The 27,384-nt window shown below is 41.4% G+C and overlaps 1 protein-coding gene across 1 annotated transcript in view; it reads right to left on the bottom strand.

The window, feature by feature from the left end:
- Nucleotides 1–2,084: 2,084 nt before the first annotated feature.
- The window catches only part of NISCH (nischarin), a gene marked incomplete at both ends in the record, with an annotated part of 30,405 nt that continues 5,105 nt past the window's right edge, over nucleotides 2,085–27,384 (bottom strand). The window contains 19 exons of the mRNA XM_079540501.1: nucleotides 2,085–2,713; nucleotides 3,892–4,053; nucleotides 4,903–5,031; nucleotides 5,608–5,761; nucleotides 6,901–7,075; nucleotides 7,483–8,793; nucleotides 9,271–9,314; nucleotides 10,119–10,240; nucleotides 13,931–14,039; nucleotides 14,849–14,962; nucleotides 16,168–16,296; nucleotides 16,494–16,679; nucleotides 17,087–17,155; nucleotides 17,967–18,119; nucleotides 18,638–18,733; nucleotides 19,463–19,558; nucleotides 20,830–20,993; nucleotides 22,376–22,424; nucleotides 27,025–27,207. Coding sequence (XP_079396627.1) covers nucleotides 2,085–2,713; nucleotides 3,892–4,053; nucleotides 4,903–5,031; nucleotides 5,608–5,761; nucleotides 6,901–7,075; nucleotides 7,483–8,793; nucleotides 9,271–9,314; nucleotides 10,119–10,240; nucleotides 13,931–14,039; nucleotides 14,849–14,962; nucleotides 16,168–16,296; nucleotides 16,494–16,679; nucleotides 17,087–17,155; nucleotides 17,967–18,119; nucleotides 18,638–18,733; nucleotides 19,463–19,558; nucleotides 20,830–20,993; nucleotides 22,376–22,424; nucleotides 27,025–27,207 — 4,074 coding nt within the window. The remainder of the gene's footprint in view (nucleotides 2,714–3,891; nucleotides 4,054–4,902; nucleotides 5,032–5,607; nucleotides 5,762–6,900; nucleotides 7,076–7,482; nucleotides 8,794–9,270; nucleotides 9,315–10,118; nucleotides 10,241–13,930; nucleotides 14,040–14,848; nucleotides 14,963–16,167; nucleotides 16,297–16,493; nucleotides 16,680–17,086; nucleotides 17,156–17,966; nucleotides 18,120–18,637; nucleotides 18,734–19,462; nucleotides 19,559–20,829; nucleotides 20,994–22,375; nucleotides 22,425–27,024; nucleotides 27,208–27,384) is intronic.

The raw sequence follows: 27,384 nt of genomic DNA, 5'->3' as shown, positions 1-27,384 counted from the left end.
GATCCAGACTGTTGTGTTAGGTCCACTAAAACAAGGACAAATATCCCACTATTATATACTTTTTTATTATTATTATAACGTTTAAAAGAAAAATGTATCTAAAATTGCTTAGTAAGTTCTATAACATAACCACTATATAACGTATATGCTGCCCAGGACAACAACTCTTCACTCAGTGCAGCCCAGGCAAGGCAGCAGGTTGGGCAGCCAGCAGCCACATTGCACATCTGTTCATCTGCTACATTCTCAAGCACTTGCAATTAATACGGAGTTGCCAAAGAATCCTCTTGAGTGTTATCTAAAACAATTGTACCAACCAATTAAGAGTGTTAGTGGAGAAATAATTAAGACCTGAGCTTAATTATACCTACTTCCTTTTTTTAATTGTAAAGTTTTTCTACCTAATTACAGTTGAGCTTAAATATATATATGTACACTTGGTATTTTAGGTAACAGAAGACATTCTTTGTAAGAGAGGAAAATACAGTTTATAGTAATCACACTCTACTGTAACCATTCAGCTCAGGCTAAGCCCAGGAGTGGCAGGGCTTCCTCTAATAAACACAGGATAGCAGCAGATGAGCAATGCTCTGGTTATTATGGAGCTCCACAGCATCCCACCATACAATTTTTGACTTTGGCTGCTTACTTTGTTGTCATTCTTGCACTGGCTGCAACATTCCTGCATGCAGACCCTACAGAGCACAGCCCAACTCCCTATTAGTAGGGAGAAATGCTCCATAGAATGATAGAGATGCTCACAACTTTGGGGAAGGCTCTGAGGAACGTGTTGGAAGGATGCCCTGTCCCAAGCTCCAGAGCTGCATTCCAACTTGCTTTTTTATGTTTTAAAAGATCATCAGTTTTAAACACCATCAGCTGGTTGCGTATATTTCAGAACAGTTCATCTCTTACTTCCTGCAAATGTAATATAATGAAACATTGAAGTCTCATATGAAGACAAACTCTGAGTAGGGACTTTTTTCTGTTATACTGTCACAGGAGGCTGAAACTTGCTGGGCATACAAACACCTCAGGTTAAGGATGACCGCCAACTTGGAAAGCAAATCCCTGCTGTCTGATGGAACAGTGACAAAACCCAACATGAATCCCTTTACACTGTGTTCAAAGGCTGCAGATTCTGTTTCCACAACTCAACAGCATTTGGGAACCATTACACACTTGCTACAGTAGAAACCATTTTCTTTTCCTTTGTCCCTTATTTCATCCTTTATAATACACTCCAGGAACAAAATGCACCACTGAACTGTACATGGAGTATCCTGCAAACAAGATATACTTGAATTAAGACAAGGCCAAGAGACAACTGTCAAATTACACTTTATTTGTATTGACAAAATAGGCAAAAGAAAGACTGGGTGTTCAGCGATACAAACTCATTATTTGCTGACAAAATAGCTTTATAGTCATCTTGGTTATTTCCACTTTCAAGGCCATATACTGAGCAGACTTTGACAGGCAATCCTTTCTCCTGTGCTAAACAAAAAGAATGTGCATGAAACAAACTCTGTATGGAAAAAGTGTCGCCTGCTTGTGCCGGAGATTTCGCTGCCAGGCTCGTGATTGGCAGCAAATCATTACATTTGGCCTTAGAATGGAAGAAATACATAAAACAAAGGTCATTAAATAATAAGGGTTAGCAGCATACCCAAAATACATCTTGTACAAATACCATTGCACTGGAACATACACAAGCATTTACCATTATTTACACATTGGAATTTGTATAGAATAGCAAGACTGATATATACAGTAAAATCAGCAGAAACCTCAACAGCCCTAGAAGACAGCATATCTAGTGTTGACTCCTTGATTTTTTCCATACAGTTTCCCAGGATGTCTCATGAATTTTGTCACTATATGCTACTGCATAAAAAACAGACTTCACAAAAAGTCCAACCTCCAGCTCACACCTCAGAGCGGTCGCACGGACTGTGCAGTGCACTAGGAAGCACAGGAGTCCAGTTCAGCTCCTTACTGAAGTGACAGAACTTGACAGCCGCTCTTTGAAACGCTGTGCTTCACTTGATAACAGACACTGCAATCACCGAGCTGGGCATGAGTTACCCAGTGAGTTCCAAAGGCAGTTCCCTACCACACAATATCTCCCACTGTCTTGCAAGCAATGAAATTAACCTCTCTCGACTTTCTGCACTTGGAATAAAGATGTACCACTGGATCTCTCTGTTCCTGATGCCTTCTTGTTTAGCATTTCCCTTTGGGGCACCATCAGCGTCTCCAAAGTGATCCAGCGCTAAGTTCTGCATCAGGTTCTGATTCTGAACATCATCAAACACAAATGTAAGGGCCTGTGGATACGTTTGGTAACCCATAAGTACTCTGTCCAAGTCCCGGATTCGTCTGCCGTCCGCAAGCCGATACTTGTCTCTCTTTGGAGGCTCCTTAGCAAATTCAGGCAGTGGATAACAGATATAATCTTCATCAAAGAGGAACAAATCGGAGCTGGTTAGTATTAGTGTTTTAGGTTGAAGTGGACTAGTGTTTTGGGCAGATCCTTCCACAGGACTGACTTGAAACGCCAACACATAAAGGAGGATATGGAGAGACCGGAGCTGAGTTAAGCCATCCATCTTCTCTGCCACTAGAAAAGCAAGGTCCCCAATCTCCTCTTCATTTGGATAAATAAATTTTACTCTGCTAGAGTGAATCAGTTCATAATTCTCCATTTTTCCTGCAAGAATAATAATATGTTCTAATAAAGCTTAGTAATATACAATACTTTAAAGATAAGCAACAGCGTTTGGCTGTTGGCTGCATCTGGAAGTCAAGTTTACATTTACGCACGTGTAGTTTTACTTTGACATACTGGAATCATTTTATTTGGATTGCAAGTATTTACTGGAGTCTGTTGTGCATTACCTACCTACAGCTCTCACCACAACTAGTTCCGGTGACAGTAGAACAGACAGAAGGAAACAAAACTGAACTCGTGTATCATGCTCTCCATCTTCCTACCAGCTGAGTTCCTCAGCCTCCTCCTTACCACTCCCTAGTTCCAAATTGACTGAAGGCATCACCGTACCACTGGACACAAGTTTTCTACTTCTTGGAAGCAGAATTAAAAAAGAAGAAAGTGCTCCTGCAAGAACTGCTTTTACATCCCTAATTAATGAGCACATCTGACAGCTTTGGGGTTGAGTTCTGGAGTGGCAGGAGGAAATACTGCAGTCCCTTTCTCCTTTGAAGTCCCTTCCTTGAAGGAAGGCTGCCTGCTTTCTTCACATAAATCAGCTGGTGTAAGGAATGGGGTGACTCCTGCCATCAGACCTTGCACTTTTTGGATTTACATACCAGAAAGGAGTTACAATAACAATCATTCTTCAGGAAGAAGTCGCTTTATTTTGTGGCCTTCGGTTAGAATCGTGAGCAAAGAAGTTTCACCTTACATTGGAACCGAACTTAATGCTCCTTATGAAGGTCTGGTTTTTACTTCAGTACGTTGCTTCAGAATGACAGAATTACTTCATCTGACCAAACAAGGAGAACAGCTTTCAGGCTGTATTCACTGTTCCCTTGCTGACAGACTTAGAAGGCTTTTAGAGGTTGAAACACACAGTGAGAGCTGAACTACTCCACTCTCCAAAACACTGCATAGGAAATGCAGTTTTACCTAGGCAAAAGAGGCAACCAAACTTTACATGTGCAAGACTGCTTATGTTCAGCAATTCTTCTCAGATAAGGCACATATAAGATAAGGATTAAGGTAAAGGAGTTTGAATGAAGCATCAGGAACAAATGGGAATCAACTGACACATGCACCTCCCCCTGAAGGCTTTTAATCGCTGCACTTCGGAAGATGCTCTCAGCACGAAGCCTAAACAACCCCAGCCATGTAGGAAGGATACTTACCAGTGGTTTTACTCCCAAATTCAGAGTAGAAGTCTTTATCTATTGGTTCTGGTGAAGGTGTGCGTGCGAGCAACGACAGAACTGCCATCAGCTGCTGCATGAAGGCGTGAGTGTTGTAACTGTCTCTCGTCAGGCAGGCGACTATGTGATCCGCAGACTGTCCTGAACAGAAGACCACATCAACCATTCATACATTCATATGGGGAATTACCACTACCTCTTCACCAACAAGCAGCTGTCTTAAAATATGTCTTGTAAGCAATTTTTCTCCTGAAAATAGGCATCATGGAATAGTTTTGTGAATACAAAATCTTCCAATCCTTGGAAAAGGACAACTCTCACAAGCTCTAGACAACAAGAATATGAATTCTTTTGGTTTAAAATGATGTACACTTAGGATTTACGTTTGACCAGTGCTCTACAGGCTCATCCTTATGTTGTTATTTATGAAGGTCATTTTTTTTCCTCTAAGATCTCTCCCTTTGTTTGCTGGCCATACATAAGCTAACTTTAAACACATTTTCACAAGGTCTTAACAAAATTGGAAAGGTATTTCAGAACACAAATGCATGACTCACAGGAAGTGGGACTCCAGGATGAAGTAATACAGCCCTGAAAACACACCTGTGTCACTTCAACTAAAAATTAAGTTGGCATCCTCACTCCTGGAAGCTCATCACCTTATTTTTCATCCCAAAAAGTCAGCCACCAACTATGCATTTTGCACCGTGGGCAATATCCTATAGTTTAATGCAAGCCAAAGCCTCAAAGCAACAAGACAGTCCTCGGAATTCCTTTTAATCTGTCATTAAGTCAGGGTAATTTAAGAATTTCAAGATAAAGATTCCTGCAGTTCCTGAACTACAGGATGTTGCAAGCCTACTCATACAGCACCATCAGCATAATTCCTTTTCAGAAAAGGAAGTGAAAATAACACTTCCATCTCAAAGGTAATAATCCATCCAGGCAAGATATGGAAAAGGAAGAACTTAAAGCATAATACATACTCACCAGTAATTCTGAAGTATTGGTCAAACAGGCCAACGTTTACTGACTGCAGATCATTCAGCTTTAGCACAAGGCAGCAAGAGAGGTGGAAAGAGTTATTTTCACATTCCGAGTTTTCTTGGTTCCAAAAATCTGTTGAACGTACGGTAAAGTCAAGCGAAAAAGATTAATTTCACTTCTTTCCATGACTGTAATTGTAATTTTCAGGAAAAAAAAAAATCACAGGTAAATAAGGAAGGTAGAACAGCAGCTAATTTCCAAGCATCCAGTCTCTTAGCAAAGGGCGTTTCCTGAAGAACCACAGCAATTCAAATCAGCAGGTCTCACTTATCAGTACAGATAACACTTGGGAACCACTACCATGACTACAATACAGTAATTCTCATTATCCTTCATTTGCCATTTTGCTTGGGGACAGGTTCCTTAACTGCTCAGCTGAAGACTATCAAGTGACACCTGAAAGAAGCCTGGACACAAAGGCACAAAAAGGTTTGAGAAAGAGCTGTGACTCAAAACCCCAAAGCTGACTTTTTTTTTTTTTTTTTTTTTTTTTTTAAGATAAAAGCCTCATGCAAGCACTTTGCATAGGGCAGACTGTGCCACTCCTCAGCCAGGAGTATCAGCCAAGTCTGGTAAGCTCCATACAAAGAGTGGACGCAGATTTCGCCTGTAATCTCACCAGGGGATCAAAGCTAACAGCTGCCTTACCTGACTGATGCTCATCAGCATGATTGAAAATATCATCCAACAGGAAGTAAATAGCCTTTGTTGAGAGAAGCACACAAGCCATCACTTCCACACTGGGAGTTTTGTAAAACAGAACTGAAGACCACATGAGGTGCCTCAACTCTTCATTCTCCACCTAAGACGTAAACAGTATTTAGCAAATAACTCCACACTGATCTTTCAGACAGCTTCATGGCCTCACACGCAGGTTGAGATGGCTAGGGAACCTGTTTCAAAATTTGAAATGGCGCCATATGTTACAATCAGAGCAGAAGTTTATCTGCTAACCAAAGCTATGGTAGGTATCTGCTGAAAATGCCTTTGTTTTAGAGAGAAAGTGGTTTCTGCCATGGTCTAATGATTCCCCACTTCTGGGCAGAAAGAAAAGAAAAACATCGAGTGCACAAGAGACTTCCTAAAAGAGACACTGAAGGTAATTCTATAGATGAGTAGTGCTTCCTGCACCTCAAGGTTATCAAGCCTTCACATGCTACTCAGTGCTTGGATACAAAGATCCTTAAGAGGGATGGAAGCACAGCTCATCCCTGCAGCTCCTTTTCTAGCTGTGCAGCTTCCATAGTAACCCAGCTCCATTACTTTTCCGCATCAAATCCTCATGGTGCAGAGACAAGCACGCTTAAAAACTGCCTGCTTTAAGAGACTGGGAAAGGAGTCAGGTAATTAAAAAGTGACTTTCTTAATAAGCTTTTCTATTGCTGTCTGCAGCAGGAATGTAGTCTTCTACTACTTCAAATGCCAATCGTCAACAATTGCAGCCAGCTAATGAATTTAGGTTAGAAGCTCTACACTTTATTTCCGAATTACAGATCTTGTTTCTGGAGTGCCCACAGCCACACAACATGCTGTGTTGTATTCACACAATGCTCACAGTCAGGACATCAATTCAGCCAGGCACTGTGTCAAAATACAATTCCATTCCAGTGACTCTTCCATTTCATCACTTTAAAAGAAAAATGGGAACGTTCTCGGAGCAATCACCTTCTCAAGACATACGTTAGAACATACATGAGATCCTCCTGCTGTGCACCACGCATCCTGAAGGCAAAATACGCCTGCCAGCACAATTACTGCAGCAGTGACAGCCATTTGCACAAGTGTTTCATCAAAATACTTTCTGGTCTGGGATAACCTACATTTGATTAGAACAGCGTTGTTGCTTTTTTTTTTTAAATTGAGTTTGTTATGTTAGTTTTTAAATATCTAATACTGAAAGGTCATAAGCATATTTTCACATAGCCAGGCTAGGTGCAATACCTCTGCAATGTTGCCATGGAAGAATTCAACTAGGGCATTTCCTTTAAGCCCAGCCACATACTGCAGAGACACAGAAGCATGAAGGTGAACTGGAATCTGGTTATCTTCTGTAATCTTCTGAATAAGAAATTCAGATGGATATAAAGATGACAGAGTCAGATGAGGCTTGTAAAAGCTAGGAGACAGACAAGATCCAGAAAACAAGATCAAAATTTAAGCAAATCTACAGCTCTTCCACTATCTAACAACTATGAACAGGCAACTTTTATTCTTAATAGTTCACTCTAATTGAAACATCTTGAGCATTGCTGTCTGTTCTGTCACATCATCAGCCTGCAAGCACATGAAATATGAAGCCTCCTTCCATAAGAAAATACATTTTAAGCTGCAACCATAAAACAATAAGAAAACTGTACCTGGACAAGATTAAGTCCAGGATAACCATTCACACAAAGACCAGCAGAATGAAAATACAATTCATCAGCTCTCCAGGCCAAAAACAATTACAATGACAAGTGCCAGCAGTGGCTAGGCCACATTCACTTTGAGGCTGTGCAACAAACCTTTCACAGGAAGCGTTACCTTGCTGACTGACCATGTCTGTTTGACTCCAAGGTGTGATTTCTTGCAGCATCTGATTTGTTTGAAGCTTTGAAGATGATAATAGTCTTAACGTTCTTCAGAAGTGTCCTCAGAAGGCTGTAGACTCTTAAGAAGTGGAATTTCTCATGAGGTAGAACAAACACTGCTGTAACAAATCTGTATCCAACAAGCAGCTCCAGCACGTGCCCATCCAAAAATGAACCTTTCTGCTGGATGGACCCATGGGTTGGATGCAGCACCACTGATGCTAATGGAACACTGTTCAGTTTAAGAACACTTCTCAAGTCTCCGGCGGCTATCAATTTACTTGGCAGTACACTGAAATCCACCTTTATTATGTACAAATGTTGTGGTGTTAGAAACAGCCAGCAGGGATGGAGTACACAGGGACGCGGGTCAGATTTACGCATTGAAGAATAAAGTGCGGAACACAAATCATGTTTTGACCATGTTTTGTTACTGCCAGCTGACTCTGGCTGATGCAAGGTTTTCTGAACACTGGTTTTATTCCCATAAACAAGGTAGGTTGGAAAACAGCCTTTTATCTCCACATCCTCTGACGAAATGCAATTCAATTCCATAAGCTGACCAAGAAACTCTTGGAGGTTTGCACTTCCACAGTATGTTGTGGAGATGGGTAACACTGGTGTGCAGTGTTGAGAATGACAAGTGTGCAAACAGGAATAAAAGTCTTGAAGATTCTGGGAGTCTGAAACAACAAACAAGCAGTTATCACTGTTTCTCAGCTTCAGCGCTAAACAGATTTCTGGCATGAGGAAACCAAACTCCGTTAGGTCAGCATATGGGAAACACAGCATTAATTTCAAAGCAGAAGGGATATGCTGGCAGCTTCCACTCAGTTCCTGAGGAGGAATCTCAAACACAGCTAGAAAATCATCCGTCAAAACTAAACAGGAAGCAAATTGCCTGACTTCTTTATGAATATGAATAGAAAAACTCCAGAGAATTTTGACTATGCTGATGCTCTTCACTGCTGCATTGTCAGCTGACTGAGTCTGTGAAGCACTGAACTCAAGAGTCTGATCTCCTTCATGAAGTCCCATTTCAAAATATCCATCTTCTTTGTCTGCCGTTCTGGAACTGGCTGGAAGGCTTCCTTTATTCTCTATAAAGGAGGGGGGTGTCCTCTGCACAGTCTGTGCTATCAAGGCAGAAAGGTGCTGGGTAAAATCCTGGTTTGTGGCAGTGTATGACATGCAATTAAAAGGCAAGATGACAGTGTTACAGGGGTCAGGCACTGTACAGCATTCTTCCTCTGAATGATCCAAACTTCAAAAGAGACAATATGTCACAGTAAGTACAAACATGAGCTTAAAACCAGCTATGGCTATCTACAGTTGATGGTGCTGCTTGTCAGAGCTCTGAGGTTTACTCTTGTTACTAAAGTCAGCACATACTTTAGAACATCCTTGTAAAGCACACAGCCACTGGTATTAAAGGCTTGCAATGTGCAATCTGACAGACAGAATTTGACTAAAATTGTCATTCATCCTCCATTTCCCACCTCCAATAAGTATATCCTACAAGTTAAAGCAGTTTACAATACAGCTATTGCTGTTTTTTCAAACTCCCAAATCCATTTCAGCTTAAAGGCTAAGAACCACGATACACATGAAGTCACTTTTGGTTCAAAAAACAGCTGCAGCATGCAGTGAAAGACAGTTCTGCCATGAAAGCCACATTTTAAAAATGCATTGTTACCACAAAGCTAAGGAGGATTGAAACCAGAACTTATGTACAGCTTACCACATATTACCACCTCTTCCATACTCCAGTAGAGAGACAGGTGCCTGAGGAAAGGAAGGAAACATCAGAAACCTACCAACTACTTATGGCTGCCAGACTGCAGCAGGCACAAAAAGCAAAGTTAATGGTACGACTGTTTATGAGTGTGGATGGTGACAGGACAACGGGGAAAGGTGTTACACTGAGACAGGGGAGGTTTAAGTTGGATATCAGGAGGAAGTTTTTGAGCCAGAGGGTGGTGAGGCACTGGAACAGGTTGCCCAAGGAGGCTGTGGATGCCCCATCCCTGCAGGCATTCAAGGCCAGGCTGGATGTGGCTCTGGGCAGCCTGGGCTGCTGGTTGGTGACCTGCACACAGCAGGGGGTTGGAACTGGATGAGCACTGTGCTCCTTTGCAACACAGGCCATTCTGTGATTCTGTGCTAGGCTCCAGCTTTTTAGAATTAGCAAATTCACTGTGAAGTCCTGATTGCCATGGTCGTGGGCAGCTGAGCTCTGCTGTGAGGATCCTAGAACACAACCTTTTCTAATTTAATTTGGACATTCTTTTAAAGTAGAAAAAGAATGGACTCTGCTGCTGATTTTAGAACAGATCCAAACTGCAGCCCATAGGTATTATTTCAGCACACTACTGAACTACCACAAAGTGAGGCAAAAGGTAAAGGAACCTGACAAAGACTAATCGCAGTGGTGGCAAAGGAGGACACTCCCCCAAGGTCTTGCCCTGCCTCATTTCCTGAAGGGGAATCAAGATAGCTGTGCTACAGATTACTTTGATAAACGAAGTCTACTATCAGAAAAGCTTGCAAAAAGACTTAAAATACCATCAAATAAAGAATTGCAATTACCTGATTTTTACATCTTGAATCTGGTATTTCAGAGCATCTCTGGGGAACTGTATGGTCTGTAGGAGTCGATGCATTGAATTGCAGTGAACTGCTTGCTAGGACTGTTTCTTCACAAACTATTTCTACAATAAATACAAATTGCTCTTAAAACTACTGCAGTAAAACCAAAACTAAAGCACAACATTATCTGCCAAACAAGTGGAATAAAAGTTGCACAATTACCATATTTTATCGTAAACTATAAATCATTAAAGCTAAATGATGTCTTCACATAACAGGACAGAAGAAAATAGAATTTTATCTGAACCACAGGAGCATCTTTAAGTGCAAAGTTGTGTTAAAGACTGCTGACAATTTAAAGCTCAACATCTGTGCCTGAGAAGATCATGCAACAGATCCTCCTAGAATACATGTTAAGGCACATGAGAGATGAGCATGTGATCCCAGCAGCCAGCATGGTTTCACCAAGGGAGGGCTGTGCCTGACTAACGTGGTGGCATTCAGTCATGGAGCAAGACAAGGAAGGCAACTGATTCTATCTGGTCTTGTGCAAGGCTTTGACATAGTTCCCCATCACATCCTCATCTCCAACTTGGAGAGACATGAATTTGAAGGGTGGACTACTTGGTGGGTAATGAATTGCTTGGAAGGTAGGTTGTGGTCAATGTCTCTACATCCAGGAGGCCTGTAATGAGCAGTGTCCCCTGGGAGCTCCTCTTGGTACTAGTACTCTTTAACACCTTTATCAGCAACACATGATGGGATCAAATGCACTCTCAGCAAGTTTGCTGATGACACCAACCTGAGCTGTGCAGTTGAGACAGCAGAAGGAATGGATGCCATCCTGAGCTGATCAAGGTCTCTCTGAAGTTGGACCCTTGTGAACCTAAGATTCAGCAAAGCAACACACAAGGTCTTGCACCTGGGTTGAGCTAATCCCAGATATGCATACAAACTATGAGAAAACTCCTTGAGAATAGCCCTGCTGAGAAGGACTTAGGAGTCCTAGTTGATAGGAAACTGAACATGAGCCAGCAGTGTTGCGTGCTTGCAGCTCAGAAGGCCAATGCTATCCTGGCTTTCATCAGAAGAGGGATGGCCAGCAGGGTGACAGAGGTGATTGTTCCCCTCTGCTCTGCACTTGTGAGGCCTCATCTGGAGTACTGCATGCAAGTCTGGGGCCCCCAACTCAGGAAAGATGTGGAGCTTTTGGGGAGGGTCCAGAGGAGGCCGCAAGGATGCTCAGAGGGCTGGAGCACCTCTCCCATAAAGACAGGCTGAGGGAGCTGGGCTTGTTCAGCCTGGAGAAGAGAAGGCTGCAGGGAGACCTCATGGCAGCCTTCCAGTATTTAAGGGGAGTTTAGATACATGAGGGAAATCAACTTTATACATGGGTAGATAGTGACTGGACAAGGGGGAATGGTTTTAAACAAAAGCAAAGGAAATGTAGATTAGATGTCAGGGACAAGTTTTTAATGAGAGAGTGGTGAGGTGCTGAACAGGCAGCCCAGAGAGGTTGTAGATGTTCAAACCATGGAGATGTTTACAGCCAGGTTGGATGGGGCCCTGGTGAGCTTGGTCTAGTATCTGATCTAGCAGCTGGCAACCCTGCCTGTGGCAGGGAGTTGGAACTTGATCTTTGAGGTCCCCTCCAAGCCAAGGTATTATCTGATTCTATGATCAGGTGTAAGAGCTCTTAACATGACTTAGCTGTAATAGAAATAGTTCTGTCAGAAGCAAGCTTTTTCACAGACAATTGCTTGCAGCAACTGCAGCAAAGCATTTTTCCATCAACTTTTCAGCATTTCCTCACATTTCTGAAAGCTTCAAGAGAATCAGTATCTGTATCAATCCTTCAGAAAGTTAACCACGCTCCAAGGGCATTCAAAACTTATTGCACCACCCTACCCAGAACCTTTTTGAGGGGTTCAGAGTTGAGTATCAGTAAGCTTATCATTAGTGGATATAAAGGAACACTTTTTGCAGTACTACACTGAAGCAACATGGAAAATCATTTTTCAGTATTACCACTGAGCCAACCAGCTCAAGAACTCGAGCAAATAAAACCAGCAGAATTAGAGTTGATTTGTGCTTCCAGACATAAGAACTCCTGCACGCGTCTTTCTGGATCGATGGCAAGGTTTAGCAGGTGGTATGGAAAAAGAACGTGTTTATTACTTGAACAAAGCATTGCTTTGCATTAGCAAGAAGGAAATTCAAACTGACAGGAAAAGCAGAACATTGCTTTTTTGTTTTCTATTTCCTATATTAATATTTCATCTTTTTCCACAAGCCATTTGCCAGTGACATTTAATTTGAATTATATTTTACGGAAACAGAAGGGGTCTAAAAAAACTGCAGGGAAAACAATTCATAGAAACAGTATTTCAGGAAATGAATTCTATCATTCATGACTGAAGGTCTAACAGTTAAACTAATTGCTGAGCACATTTCAGAATTTCTCAACTGATCTCAAAGTCACGGTTTCCAAAGCACCTCTTGCTGGGTAAATATGTAGAAAATAGTAAATCTGTGCTATTGAAAAATGACCTGCCCCAGTCCTCATTTATTTTCCCACCACTTACAGCAGCCTTCCCCAAGGTTTTACTAAAGGAGCCTCATGAAGAGGACTGTAGTTAAAAAAAAAAAAATCCAAAAAAGACACAGCTGGAAATCCTATACACGTTTTTCTATGAAAAATTTGAAAGAGGAAGATGCTCCTCCCCATCTGTGCACTCATCTGCTCTTAAACATCAGCTGGAACAGAAAAGGACAACTGAGCAGTAATTCTGAGACCATCACAGTGTTGCTTGTGTATGTTTACAGTGGGCCCTGCATAGAACAGCAGGCCATTACACAGGGAAACTGTCTCATCCCTGTGGCTTAACTGCTTACTACATCACAGCAAGCACTGAATAGTTCAGTTGGAAAGGACCTTCAAAGATCTTGCCCAACTGCTACTGACCCCACATTATCCTTAAGTGCTTCCCACACACAATTCTGAAGAACTGTCAGCATTTTATCTGCAAATGAAAAATTACCAAGAATAGTTACAGAGGCAAATAAAGTGCAGAAGTAACAACTAAATCTGCACCTCTTTTAAGTTATTTGTCCTTAAGTCAAACACTGTAAAAAAGAAAAGTATTTGTGGAGTGAACTACCAAAGCTCTACTGACTGCACAAGTCAAGCAAGTGATTTCCTCCACACCCCTCCCCCAACCAAGCTGTTCAATGCAAAAGGAATCTCTTTTCAACAGAGACAGCAGAAGTCATTTTCAGGTAATGTGAGCAGGTGCTGAAGCCCTACGGAAGGGCTGAAATCACAGGCTCAGCCTGCGCTGCTGCTCCCACAACAGCCTTTTCTCTACTTTTTCCTTTTTCTGTCTTCCCTTAAGCTGACTGAAGAAATGCAGCCCTTTGGGGGGGGGGGGGGGGGGAAGCTCCTTCAACTGTCATTTTGCAGACCAAGCACAGCTAAGATAAGCAATTTCAGAACGTGCCTACACGTGTCAGTTTTTCCATTAAGAATCTAGGACATATCTGAAGTGCAAGAAAGACCTCCTCTGATTTCTTTATAATGATATGGTAAAACATCCTGAACCCAAACTTCCAGTACAGGTGAACAGCACTGCAGCAAACAGGTCAACTTCAATGACTCGCATGCAACTTTCAACTTCTAAGCCAACACTACCAAGCTTTTCTCCTTCATTGTAAGCCCTACATCCATGCATATAATATTCATGTATATCAATGCAGCTTAAAAAAGCAGAACCAAGAGGCTCAGCCCAGCAGCACGATACATACATGATTACCTTGGCTGGAGCTGACAGGACGAGGCAGAGAGGGAGAGGAAGGACGAACAGTAAGGGAAGAACAGTTTGATTTGGAACTGGCAGCAGTGAGCCTGAAGTCCTCACTGATCTAATAAAGAAAGTATGCAGTGATTAAAGAAAAAACTGAAACAACTACACAGGACACACTAGAACTGGAACTAAAACAAGTCTACAAAGGTTATCCAATTTTAGCAAAAGCAAGACACTGTCAGCTTTTTTGTGACCTTCTGTCACATCCAGTGAAGTTTGTGATTCACATTCTTAGCAGAATTCCACTAAGAATTCATTTGAACAGTAATTTTCAACACTATTTCCTGACAAAATCAATAGCAAGTTTTACAAACCATAAGGGAATAAAAATGGGAATTCTACTGCAAGGACAGAGTATGTTCTGTTGTAACACCAAAACAAGATTGACTAGCTACACAGCACACAAATGTGTGAGAAAGTAAACAGGATTCAGGTTCTTGATTCTTTTCCACCTCTAAGCACCCACAAGAACATCAGAATGTCATTTTAGTACCCATCAGCAAAAGCAGTGAAATTACACCTTTGCAAGATCTCTACTTGTCTGAGTGTAAAACCAACTTATGGCCATCTGCACATTCACTGCAAGCACTATTAAGCCATCCTATCTTTTCCTCCCACTTCCTCTCTCCCAGATCAACATAAAAAGGAAGGTCACAATTACTGAAGTTACAATGAAAACTAAGAGGCAACATCACAAGTTCATAACAGCATTAAAGCACAAAGCAAAGAAAGTAAGAACTCAAAAGCTGCAGGAAACTTGAATGTGTTCCCCTCTGACCTAATTTGTAGAAGTCTTTGTAAGTTTAAAACACATCCTAAGCTAAGCAGCACATTTTATTTGCTCCTCTCAGCACTGCTCAAACTCACCTTTTTATCAGAGTTGCTCAGTTTGTACTTCACCTCCTTTGATTTTTGTATAGCTTTTAGAACTTCGACAGTGTCGAGTTCCTTCTCTGTAGTAACAACGTTATCCAAACAGACCTGGAAAAGATCAAAAATATCCAAAATATCTAAAACCAAAGCAGTACTACAATGTGTTTTAACAGTAGAAAGATACCTCAGCCTAATAGAAACTATGTGCATCTTAGTAAACATTAGATGCAAAAAAAATTATCACATTTGACCTTGCTCCAAGCTGACACGAATTTAATGTAAACTCAAATGGTTAAGCTTCTTCAGTACCCTTTTAGCACAACCATTTCAATGTAATGGTTTTTAATCCACTGAAGACAATAAAGTTCCATTCAGATCCAGGAGCGAGGAGTGTGGTAGAATAACAGCAGCATTCTTTCGTTCTCTGAAGACCTTTTCCAATTCACACTAAAATCCCATTGGATTTTAGACTCAGAGAATCACACAAAGGCTTGAGTTGGAGGAGACTTGAAGGGGATGTGACACTTATAGACATGGTTTAGCAGGCACTGCACTAATGGGCTGACATCTGGACTTGATGATCTTAGGGGTCTTTTTCAACCTTAACAACTCAATGATTATTTAGTTCCAACCCCCCTGCCATGAGCTGGTTGCTACCCACCAGCTCAAGCTACCCAGAGCCCCACTCAGCATGGCCTTGAACACCCCCAGGGATGGAGCACCCCCAGCTCTGCACAGTGGTGCCAAGGCCTCTGAACAAAGAACTTCCACCTAACATCTTAGCTATGTCTCCTCTTTTATTTTAAAAACATTCCTTGTTCTTGTCGCTATCAGACCACATACAAAAGTCAGGCTCCCTCCTCTGTATAAGCTCCTAATTAGCACTGGAGGGCTGCAATCAGGTCTTCCCAGAGCCTTCTCTTCTCCAGGCTGAACATTCCCCAGCTCCCTCATAGGAGAAGCGCTCCAGCCATCCCATCATTTCTATGGTCCTCCTCTGGACCCGCTCAAACAGCTCTATTTCTTTCTTCTGCTGGGGTAACATTCACACTGCTTTACTTACCATGCTTTAAAAAAGCATTGCTGCCCAGAGAGGCTGTGGATGCCCCATCCCTGGAGGTGTTCAAGGCCAGGTTGGATGGGGCCCTGGGCAAGCTGGTCTAGTATTAAATGTGAAGGTTGGTGGCCCTGCGTGTGGCAGGGGGTTGGAGCTTCGTGATCCTTGAGGTCCCTTCCAACCCTGGCCATCCTGTGATTCTGTGAAAAGTTTCTTCAGGTGCCAGCTTCAGAGAAAGAAGTACACTGTGGCTTACCTCTGAGGCCCTGTCTCCAAACTGAGCAAGTACTTTGGTCCGGTAATCAGGGATGATGCTCAATGGATTGCTGGATAAGACCACCTTTTCTAAGCATGGGAGGCTTCCTATATTTTTAACTTCATCAATCTGAAAGTTTATAAATAAATTAACAAGTCAGATAAATGAAAATCAGCATGCTCACGGAGCATTTCTTGCCCAAGTTACAAGACATGATAGCAGGAAAAAAATAATTACAGTTGGATTTATTTGCAGTTTTTCCCACTAAAAGTGGATGTTTGTGTTCCAAACTACAATTCAGTTTTGTACTGAAAAAATCAAGTTACCTGTTCTATTTTGTTGCTGCTGAGATCCAAGTTGACTAATGAGTAAAGTTTGTTAAGACCATACAGACTTTCCAGCTGATTTCCTGCTAAATTCAGAGTTTTGATGTTTCCCAGTTTTGTGTGAACACCTTCCAGTGATGTAAGTTTGTTATAGGATAAGTCCAGATGAACAAGGTTGTAAAGATGCTACAAAAGCAAAGAACATCCATCACACACAGCACATTAAAATTCAACACCATCAGGAACACTATCACAGCTCGCTCACTTCTTGTCCAACAGTATTTTTCATGCTGGACATAGATTTAAGCCTGTCAAATGGAAATTCCCTCAACTGACCTAACTAACTGACAAGCTTTTATACTGACCCAGAGAAACAGCTCCAATGAATACAGAGATGTCAGTACTGGCAAAGAAATTAAATCATACAGTGCAAGTAAGAAACATCCACTGTAAGGGTACTGGGATGTTACAAGGGATAAGCAACTTGGGCTTGCTCATTTTCTTATGGAAAATTGTTTAACACAACTCTGAAGGAAATATTTGTTCTCTAAGCAGTCTGCAAAGAAAAACTGACCTTCAAAAGCTTCACTTACCTGTAAGTTTTCTACTAGTGACACTCCATTGTGACTCAAATCCAGGAATTCAATCTTTGGAATTAATTTCTAGAAGAGGAAAAAAATGCCTGTGGTGAAACATTTTAGCTCATAAATCAGGCCAGGTTTGTTTCAGTATTAGCTGATGGTAAGGAAAAGGTAAAGAAAACCATCATCCTGTGCACAGTTCCTCAGGATTTGTCTCAATTAAAAAAAAAAAAAAGCAGTTTGAAAGTGCAGCAAAAGAATTGAAAATGGCTCTTACAGAAAACAGGATCACAAAAAATTCTGAACAAGAGAACTGCACTGCTAGTACATGATCTACAGCTTACAGAAGTAATTATTTCCTTCTTCACAGGAATAGGAAAAGTTAAAAATACAACCTATGTTTACATTTGACAAATTCTTGTGATGAAAGTCAGTCTTGTTTTTTTTTTCCTCCTTAAGAGCAGAATTATCAAACAAAACTAAGAGACTGTCAACAACACTGACTCCAATTTCCATGCTCTTCATACTGTCTGGATGTCAAAAAGGCTACCAACAAGCCACAAGTTCAAACAGAGGAAGTTTCTGCTCTGATAACACTCTGAAGTTGAGCCTAAAAGGAGCTTTGTTTTAAAAAGAAAAAAAAACATGCTTCAAGAAGTCAGCATTCATGAAAGCATTACTTTCTGCACACAGAACGACAAACTTTTCTCCCACGGCAAAGAAAATACGAAGGTAGTCAAGGAAAAATTACCCTAAGTATTAACAAGGGCAGCTAACCAACATTTAAAAAAAAGTGCAACTGAAAAAAGAGATACAAAGCGAATGCAAAATCCTTGCTACTGAAATGTGCCTCAGAAGACCAGACATACTTTAAACATAAGATATTTCTTACCACTGAATCATCAATTTGAGGGATGTTATTGTGACTCATATCCAAAGTTGTTAAATTTCTCCAAGTTGGAATAACTGCTGTCACTGGACAGCTTGCTGATGCGCCCTCTGGCTCCCACTGATCAAACTCTGAGGCCTCAGGCACCAGGATTTCCTATGTAAGATGAGCATAGTAAAACATTATGTCTTCAATGAGAGCAACTCACTTTGAAAATAGTCCAAGGAACTCTTCTAACCTTTAATTATCTAGACTAAAGCTGTTGGTCTTAACAAGGAGCTGGCTGGGTCAGGAATTTTTAGAGCTACAGGAATACCAATATTAGCAGCCAATCAAGTTGGAGAATATGAAACAGCCTAAGTTATGCTAAATATATATCCCTCACCACCATCAAAGCACAGAGAAATGAAGAGGTAAGCATTCAGTTCTACATGAACATTCCAATAAAGACATCACAGACGTTCCTCTAAAGGACACACGTACACAATTCTTTCACGTGCTACAAAAAGTTGAGGTACAGAAAGATTAGAAAATCCTTCCAAGATCGATGGTTGTAAAACCAGTCCGTGCAAGAAACACAAAACTACACGCTCTCCAAGTGGACGTTTCCACAATGCAGATGTTATCTTGACATGTGCTTTAAATGTGTACCAGGAAGAGGAACTCACTCCTACCTTCATTGATGTTGCTGAAAATCGAACACTCATTGTGGCTAGAGTGTGCTTTGAAGAAGTCAGCCCTCTGATAAGCTTTCCTCCACAATGACTTATCTGTTTTAGAAGAAAACTGTAATTTGTACAAAGCCATAAATGCTAGAACAAGAAAAAACATGGAAGAAGCAGCAAGAAGCCTCAATATCAGATTCTCCACTCCGTTACCCATTTCAAAAGTAGATACGGCACTCCATTAAAACCTCCTTCTGGTAACAAATAACCACGAGATAATCAGACCAGAAATAGCAGTACAAATGAGATGCCATAAGAGGGTATAAAATAGGTTATTCTTTCTCTAGAAAGATTTGAAGAGGAAAACATTTCAGAAAATATTCACCAAACAACTGAAACTTCATTTGCAGTAAAAGTACACCACTGCAAACACTCTAAACATTGCTGAGCAAGAGGCACTATATCCCAAAATGTACTTTTACAAATTGGATGTCAGGATATTTTCACACATTTGGTGGTATACAAATAAAAACACTGTGTACTAACAGATCACACTACACAACAGCTGTAAGGTATTCAAGACAATGAAAAGCAGCTCAATCTAGGTATATACTGGAAATCTCATCCTTTCTGAACACACAGTGCAAGGCAGTCCTAATTTGGCATCCTTATTTCCAAGAGTTGTTAATAAAACTAGTCTCTAAAGAAAAGTTCCATCTAAAGATTGCACTCTCAATTTCTAGCACCAAGTCTAAGGATACAGTTATCAGTATTAAGACATGCAGCAGAGCTTGGATTCAGGGCCTGTAGAAGCAAGCAGTACCTCAGTCATACCTCTATTTGATGAAGTGATTTAAAAATAGATAGATCAAATGGCAAGAGATGCTCCTGAATGTTACTGGTTCCAAAAGGTCCTCCTGTTCCAGTGACCTGGTTATCAACATTTAAGAACAGAGCTTTAGGGACATAGGATGATACAACTCATCACAACACATTTCAGAACTGCCACCTTGCGTTTGTGTTTTGTAGCACACTGAGCATGGGAAAAAAAAGGCACCATTGGCAAGACAAATCAAGGCTTCAATGCTGAGCTGAACACAGCAAAGCCACGTCCTCTGAAAAGAACTTATTTGAAACCCCTGTTTCTTTCAAGGCAGAACTGCCTTGCTTTCCAGTACAGAGGGAAAAGTTCAGAGCGCTGACAACACAGGTTTGGAGAAAACACAGCACTCCACTGATGCACATCTAATAAAACTGCATCTAAAAATTTCCATGTGCCCATTGGAGTTTGGCCCCTGGAGAACACTAGCAACACAAAAAAAAAAAAAAAGAAGGGCTGTTTCCTTAATGTATCCTGTGCACACAGTTTTGGGAGAAATCTTGAAGGTTTTCTCTGGTCTAATCTGAACCACGCAAGCTCCGAAAGAGCTCTCAAATGTTCACACAGGGCAGAAATGCTGAAGATGGCAACTTTTCTAACAACAGTGCTGTTCTCCAGCCAGTGAATCCTCAGTTCTGAGAGTTCTGTACAAACAGGGAATGGAAAAGGCAACTGAAGAGCAACAGGAAAAGCTGTACAAAGTGTGGTTTTGCTATTGCAGCTTGTTAGGTTTCCAGTGAAGCTTTCTCTGCTTGTTACTCAGGGAAATCCTTTCCATAGCACTTAACAAGTAGTAAAAACACCTATCTGTTCTGAGGCTATCTTACATTTATTCTGACATGGCATTTTAGCTACAGCTTCAAAGTCAGTTTCAACTATGAAAGTGAGGGCTTGTGTTGTTCTTTTTCTTCAGATTGTCAGAAATAAAGAAAAAGGACAGAATTTATATTCATGTAAGCATATATACACACGTGTGTGTTCCTACAGATACAGCGACCTAACAAACGACAGCAAAGAATGCAGGGCTGAGAAAGTAATACTTATCCACACAGTCCTACCAGCACCCACACTCTGTGAGCACGAGCCTACAGAGAAAGCTGCTGAAAAGAGCACACCACAAGCAAATGAGCATTCTTGTTGGAGAACTACATACATATTTCAAATTGGCAGAAGCGTATTTAACATGAATTCTAAATGATCGTTGGGGTTTACAATCAGTGAAAGCTCTTGTACATTTGAACTAAGCTCCAAAAGTTTGCTAAGAATCATGTCAAAGGCTGATAGGAACAATGTCTCCAGTATTTGTGCACATATAGCTCACCTTTAAATACTTGAGCCTACAAGTGAAATCTAGAATATGACCTAAGTCTGTTTTGGCATCTCCATTAGCACACGTAGGCTTCCCCTGTAGCAACTGTTGAGTGACAGCATATAACTGCAGTGGTCTAATGGTAAAGACTTCTCCAGCCATTAATAACTGCTCTCCTGAAAAACAAGAGTATGACATTAAACACTGCTGCAGTGAGCTGCACTACTTCAGTGATCATAAAGAACAAATGGTACGTGGAAAATCTCAGGTTAGAGAGGAAACAACTGTTTCATGCTTTAAAAGCTTGAGACTGACATACCAAAACAGCTCCTGTTTTTGGTCACTTTGAACAGTTTAAGTAGAATTTGCTTTAAACCAGAATACAGCTGTTCAAACAGGCATCTGTAATACAAGCCTGAAGCTCCTAGTGCAACTAATGGCTAATATTCCCCTCCTTCACAGAAGTACAATCGAAGTTCACATAATGTAAGAGATATCAAGCTTTTCTTCCAAAAAGCTTCAATCCATTCAGAAAAAGCAGTGTTTGTTTATCCAGACAATAATTCTTGCAGTTTTAGCAATTTTGCCTAAATGCTCAGTTATAGCAAACAGTTTTTCTGAGAGCAGATCTTTCACCACACTAAAACCAATGGGAGCTCCCTGGGCATAAAGGCATCATCTGATATTTGTAAGATCTTGTATTCCTACAGAACTATCATTAAACAGTAGAAAACAGCATCCTCTCTGGAGGCACCTGAAGAGTTAACATGGAGCACAGCAGAACACACATGGAATGAACCCCTCTTCCCTTTAGAGACATCAGATTGACTCAGACAAGTGAGCACCATCTGTCATGCTAAGCTGAAAAATACAATTCCCTTCGACATCAGGGGGAGCAAGCCCAAGAGTTCACCTGCATAGAAAAGGGAGAATATACCCCTATACAGCAGTGAGACTGCATGGGCTACAAAGACAGGACAGATTTCTTCAGCAATTGCCGTAATGTTCCAACATTTGCTGAGTGGACCCTCTGGAATGGCTGTATCTGAAGTTAATTTTGAGCCAGAAAATCTGGAACAGCACTCTGAAACATGCTTCACCTACTGCCTCAGCCATCTGGAACATCCACATCTATCTAGCACGTCCTTAGAGACAAGACAAGCATGGTTTAATCATTCCAAACCTCCTCTGTTAACTGCACAGCTAGAGCTATTGCAGGTACAAGAAGTGCATCCCATTTTCTTCTGCCAGCTATAGTACCTTATTTAACTGACAGGTCTCCCATTTCCCAAATACTGGAATAATATTTGGATATGGAAAGTGCATTTATTGCAGTCTGTCTCAGCACTCATTGATACACACCAAACTTCCCTACAGCAGGAGGAAAAGTCTAATGAAAGCTTCTAATTGGCAGTACCACAGCTTCTCCTTTTAGTCTTTACATATCAAAAACTCAGATCTCTACTTGTCTGGAAATTAAACGCCACAGGTGCATGAATGCATGCAGATAGAGGAAAACTGTCACATCATTCACAGCTAATTCTTCCAAGTTATTTACCTTTGTGAAAGAGATCTTCAGCCAAAGCAGCAGTGATCCCATTGATCTCCTGCAAACAATAAATCACTGTAATTAAATGTTATTTATATACTTCTAATTACAATTTCCCAATGTGCACCTTTGCTGCTTTCCCTTTTTGCTACAGTGCACAATTTAAAATAATACAATGGAACTGTGACTGTGTCTTACTGATTTGTCTATAACTTGAAAATACTTCATACAAATGATCCCAAATCAGTTATTTCATACATTTTTGATTTCCAAGATGGAATGCATTGCACTGCATTTAATTAATCAGATTCTCATGTATTAAAAGTACAACAGCAGCTATAGCACCTGTTACTTATCATCTCAACCCAGCTTGAAAGAGATCTCAGCTATGAAGAAGCTAAGTAAGAATATTCTCCAAACAAACGAAAACCACAGAACAACACAGGAAGTAAGATTTTGAGTGTCAGTAAACAAAAAACCACCAATCCATTAACAAGCCTACAAGGAAAATAATTCAGCTTGTGAACTTCAACACTCTAAGCTCACTGCAGAAAGCAAGAGACCACTTTCCCATCCTCCACCTTCTTCTCTACTTTTCAGGACTGACCGACTTGCTCAGCTTCCACTCCAGGCACTGATAGCTCCCGGAGGAAAACAAAACACTGAACCCAATGCAGGAATTTCTTCCTTCTAAATTTGAAGGTGCACAAAGATCAGTGCACTTGTTTTCTGCAAGCCCACAAATTGTCCTGAACGCTTCCATCTCAAAGGCACACAAGGCATAAAACGAAACCATTTGTGATGGTGAAAACTCCCCTAGACACACACCTCATTTTAACATAGCTGCAGTGTAAACAAACGCTATGGATTGTGAAATGAGTACCTGATGGGTTTGCTTCACTGACAAATCCTCCATTCGTAAAAGATTCACAAGGCATCTGAAACACTTCAGCTCATTTCATGAGGTAAGCATTTTAGAAAAGCACATTCTTAATACAACTGCACCCCACTCACAGAGGATGAACAAAGCCTCCACATTGTTGTACAGGAAACAAGCTACAAAGAGCTGCATGCCAAACTACCACCTCTTCTTTGAGCCAACCAGTTACACCCATGTCGCCTGCTCACATTCTTTTTCATCACCTGAGACACACAGCAGATATCTGTATATGTTTATAATTAAAACAAGATTATAAATTGGATGGCTTGGTGACTAGCACACAAAAAAAGCTACTCTATTCCTCTGTCAAACTCACAAGAGACTTCTGTCTCAGCTCCAACTACTTACATGCTTCAACCCCACAGAAGCTCCATTGTTTGCAGGTGCTTCTGACCAGTAATTTCTGAGCACTCTATTTTCATGCAAAAGTTCATATCTGCAAGTTAAACCAAATCTCTTCAAATGACAAAATATTAAGCAGCAACAAAACGAGCACCCCTGTATCTCCACAGACATTCTGTTCAATGCCACGATGTGATGTTCTGCATTGCTACCACATGCAACTGTGACTCCTTGCCAACTTGTACCTGACCATTCCCTACAATCATAGAATCACGAGGTTGGAAACAACCTGCAAGATCATTTAGTCCAACCATCCTCCCATCACCATTGCTACCACAAGCACTAAACCAGATCTCACAGCTCCTCATCCAGACGCCTCTTGAACGCTGCCAGGGACAGCAATTCCACCACCTCCCTGGGCAGCCATTCCAGTGCCTGACCACTGAGAGAAAAAGTTTCTCCTCATGTCCAACCTAAACATCCTCTGGTACAACTTTCAGCCATTTCCTTGGGTCCTGCTCATTGCCTGGGAGAAGAGGCCAAACCCCTCCTTATCACAACCTCCCTTCAGGAAGTTGTAGAGCGCACTGAGGTCTCCCCTGAGCCTCCTCTTCTCCCGACTGAACAATCCCAGCTCCCTCAGCTGCTCCTCGTAAGGTTTGTGCTCCAGACCCCTCACACGTTCCAGGGCTTCAACGTCTCTCTTGTAGTGAGGGGCCCAAAATTGAACACAACACTCGAGGTGCGGCCGCACCAGTGCTGAGTACAGAGGGATGATCACCTCCCTGCTCCTGCTGGTCGCACCATTTCTAATGCACACCAGAATGGCACTGGCCCTCTTGTAGATGGGAGTCACATCAGCAAGCTCCAATCCTCTGGGACCTCTCCAGATAACCAGGAATGCTGCTAGATAGCACAGAAGTTCAGAAATCACCCCACCAGCTCCCTCAGCACCCTAGGATGGAGCCCATCCAGTCCCATGGACTTGTGACAGTGCAGATGGAGGAGGAGCTCTATCTACCTGAATCACCAGGGCTGTATTCTACATAGCATCCCAGACTTCCAGATCAGGGCATAAAGTGCCCTGAGGATAACTGATTTGCCTATTAAAGGCAGATGAAAGAAGGTGCTGAGGACCTCAGCCTCTCCTTATTCTCAGTGGCCACATTCCCTGCTGCATCAAATAAAGGATGGAAATTCCCCTTGGTTCTTCTCTTACCATTGATATATTTGCAAAAGGATTTCTTATTCCCTTTTACTGCAGTGGCCAATCTGCGTTCAAGTTGGCCTTTTGCCTTTCTAACTTCCTCCCTGCATACCTTAGCAGCTTCCTTGTGATCTCCCCAAGTCGCCTGTCCCTTCTTCCAGAGGACACAGACTGTCTTTTTCTTCCAAAGTCTCAACAATAATTCCCTGCTCATCCACACCAGTCTTCTCCCCCTGCAGCTCGCCTTATGGTGCTCAGGAACAGCCTGTTCTTGTGCCTTTAAGATTTCCATCTTGAGGAGCATCCAGGTTTCCTGGACCCCTCCCCCCTTAAGGAGTGACTCCCAAGGGACCCCCACAAGTGTCCTGAACAGGGCGAAGTCTGCCCTCTGGAAGTTCAAGATAGCAGTTTTGCTGGTCACCCTTCTGACATCGCCAAGAATAGAGAATTCTACAGTTTCATGGTCGCTCTGCCCAAGACAGTCCCCAAACCTTCACATCTCCAATACATATGGGCTTCAGAGTGTTTGAAATCTATTTAAGATAAGCCTCTTATTTCAACTTTGTATAGTTCTGCTAACCAGGGAAATAAAATTAAGCAATCCCTACTGGAAACACTACAAGAACAGGAACTGTAGCAGCCTTTCTACCCAAACTACCAAGGCAAGAGCAGTGATTTTAACATCTCAAGAACACATGCAGGTCATCTGACAGAGATACTTAAAAAGATCAAAGTTCTACAGGAATATTATTTTCCAGCAGAATTGCTGTGGTAAATATTTAGCTTTACTGCTGACAGCTAACTTTTTTTCTGTAAATATTTGTAAGCTCCGAGCAAAAACAATTGAGTTGGAGTTTATACTTCAATCTCCATCCTCAACATTAACCAACAATATGCAGAGTAAGCAACACCTTTGTTTCTAAAATACAGAAATAGAGCAGCTTTCATACACAAATAATGCCAGATCTTTGGAAAGTCTTGCAAAAACATGAACACTACAGCAAAAGAAAAAAAAATCAGCTGAAAAACAGGGCAAGGAATACAAAGAGGTTCAGCCTGCATAAAAGAAACTTTGTTGAAGCTGATGTACTGAAACATTACTGAAACATCAGAATATCATTTAGGAAAGAGCAGCCAGAGGAAAAAAAGCAACTTTTCAGTCCTCAAGAAGCTTGTTCCACCTGATCAGAACTGCTCCTATGCCATCATGCACATTTCTAATCAATTTAATACCTCTACTTCATTTAGAGGACTTAGTCATCATACGCTCTTAGTGCTTTTCGATCAACTCTGCAGGGTAATAGTAATGCTATGGACTAAACCTACAGTTTCAGCTGAGTTTAAGTCTGAACTCTAACCAGGATGCTTATATTCATGTAATGCAACTTCGATAGTTTCTCATTTTGTTGCTAAGGCTTAATCACCATACCTAATGAACCAACATACCTAACGAACCATTTGTGACTCACTTCTGAAGCCTTCTTAAGAAACTACAAAAGGCAATCTCAGCCACCACGCCAGAGCAATTACTGCTCTTTCATTCCACTCAGCTCTCTCCAGTGCATTTTCCTCTCAATAAAAAGTCCCCTCTCTCCCTTGCAATCTGAAGCAGTACTGCAAAAAAGGTTAACGAAGCACAAGAGACAAACGAACAATTTGCAATATGAACGTGAAAGCCATGGCTTCTTTCTTCCCTACTGTAACACTGTAGGCTGGATGGAGCAATGCCTCCAGGGGCCTCTCCATTAGCACGCTCTCCTACAGAAGTGCTATTTTTCTTCATTTGGTCTATTGGAAACTGTTTCAGTGTGAACCACAGCTCTGCCCATTACCACAGAGAGGGAGGAAGTGGATCAGTTACGTAAGGTTCCTTCCGAGAACCAGCACTGCTGACTTCAGCCAATTCAGCTGCAGATTTATTCACTGCTTCCAACTATTCCACTTCTGATCTTACTATGGTGACTAGTAGTGTGGGCAGAGTGTACCTACTCCAAAGGCTTTGGTGTAAAGAAAAAAGCCAACAACTTTCATTATATTCATTATATTATGCAAAAGGCTGAAAAAGAGTTTCAGTTATTCCGAAAAAGACTGCATGAAATTCCCTCCAAGTTGGAGAACTAAGGAAGGACACTCAGGACCACGTTCTTATACACTAAAAACAAAACTTACATAAAAATGAAAGTGTAAGAAGTGTGACAGAACTTTTGGAACAGTAACAGGGAACTTGACTAGAAGAGTTTGCAGATAGACTTCTAATTCCTTTTGCCTCTTCTCCACCAGACTTTTGGAATTTTTTCCAATAATCTTCTTGGGAGGTAGCAGGTTTTTATCTATTTTCTTTTCTGAGACGAGCTGAAAGACAAAGACCAGGCTTATTACTTCCTATGTGTGGTTACGCAGAAGCAGCAACTGAACACAGACACAAGTTTCTGTTTGAGGCTATAGTTATTCAGGCTCATTTCTCACAGTTCAGAAGGGGAATGTAACATGCCCAGTTAATATTACTCAATCAAAAAGGATTTAGTGCAG

This window comes from Tetrao urogallus, assembly GCF_951394365.1.
Source record: "Tetrao urogallus genome assembly, chromosome: 10".
Classification (NCBI taxonomy): Eukaryota; Metazoa; Chordata; class Aves; order Galliformes; family Phasianidae; genus Tetrao; species Tetrao urogallus.
The sequence above is the reverse complement of the archived record's forward strand: the minus strand, read 5'-3'. Positions and strand labels throughout refer to the sequence as shown.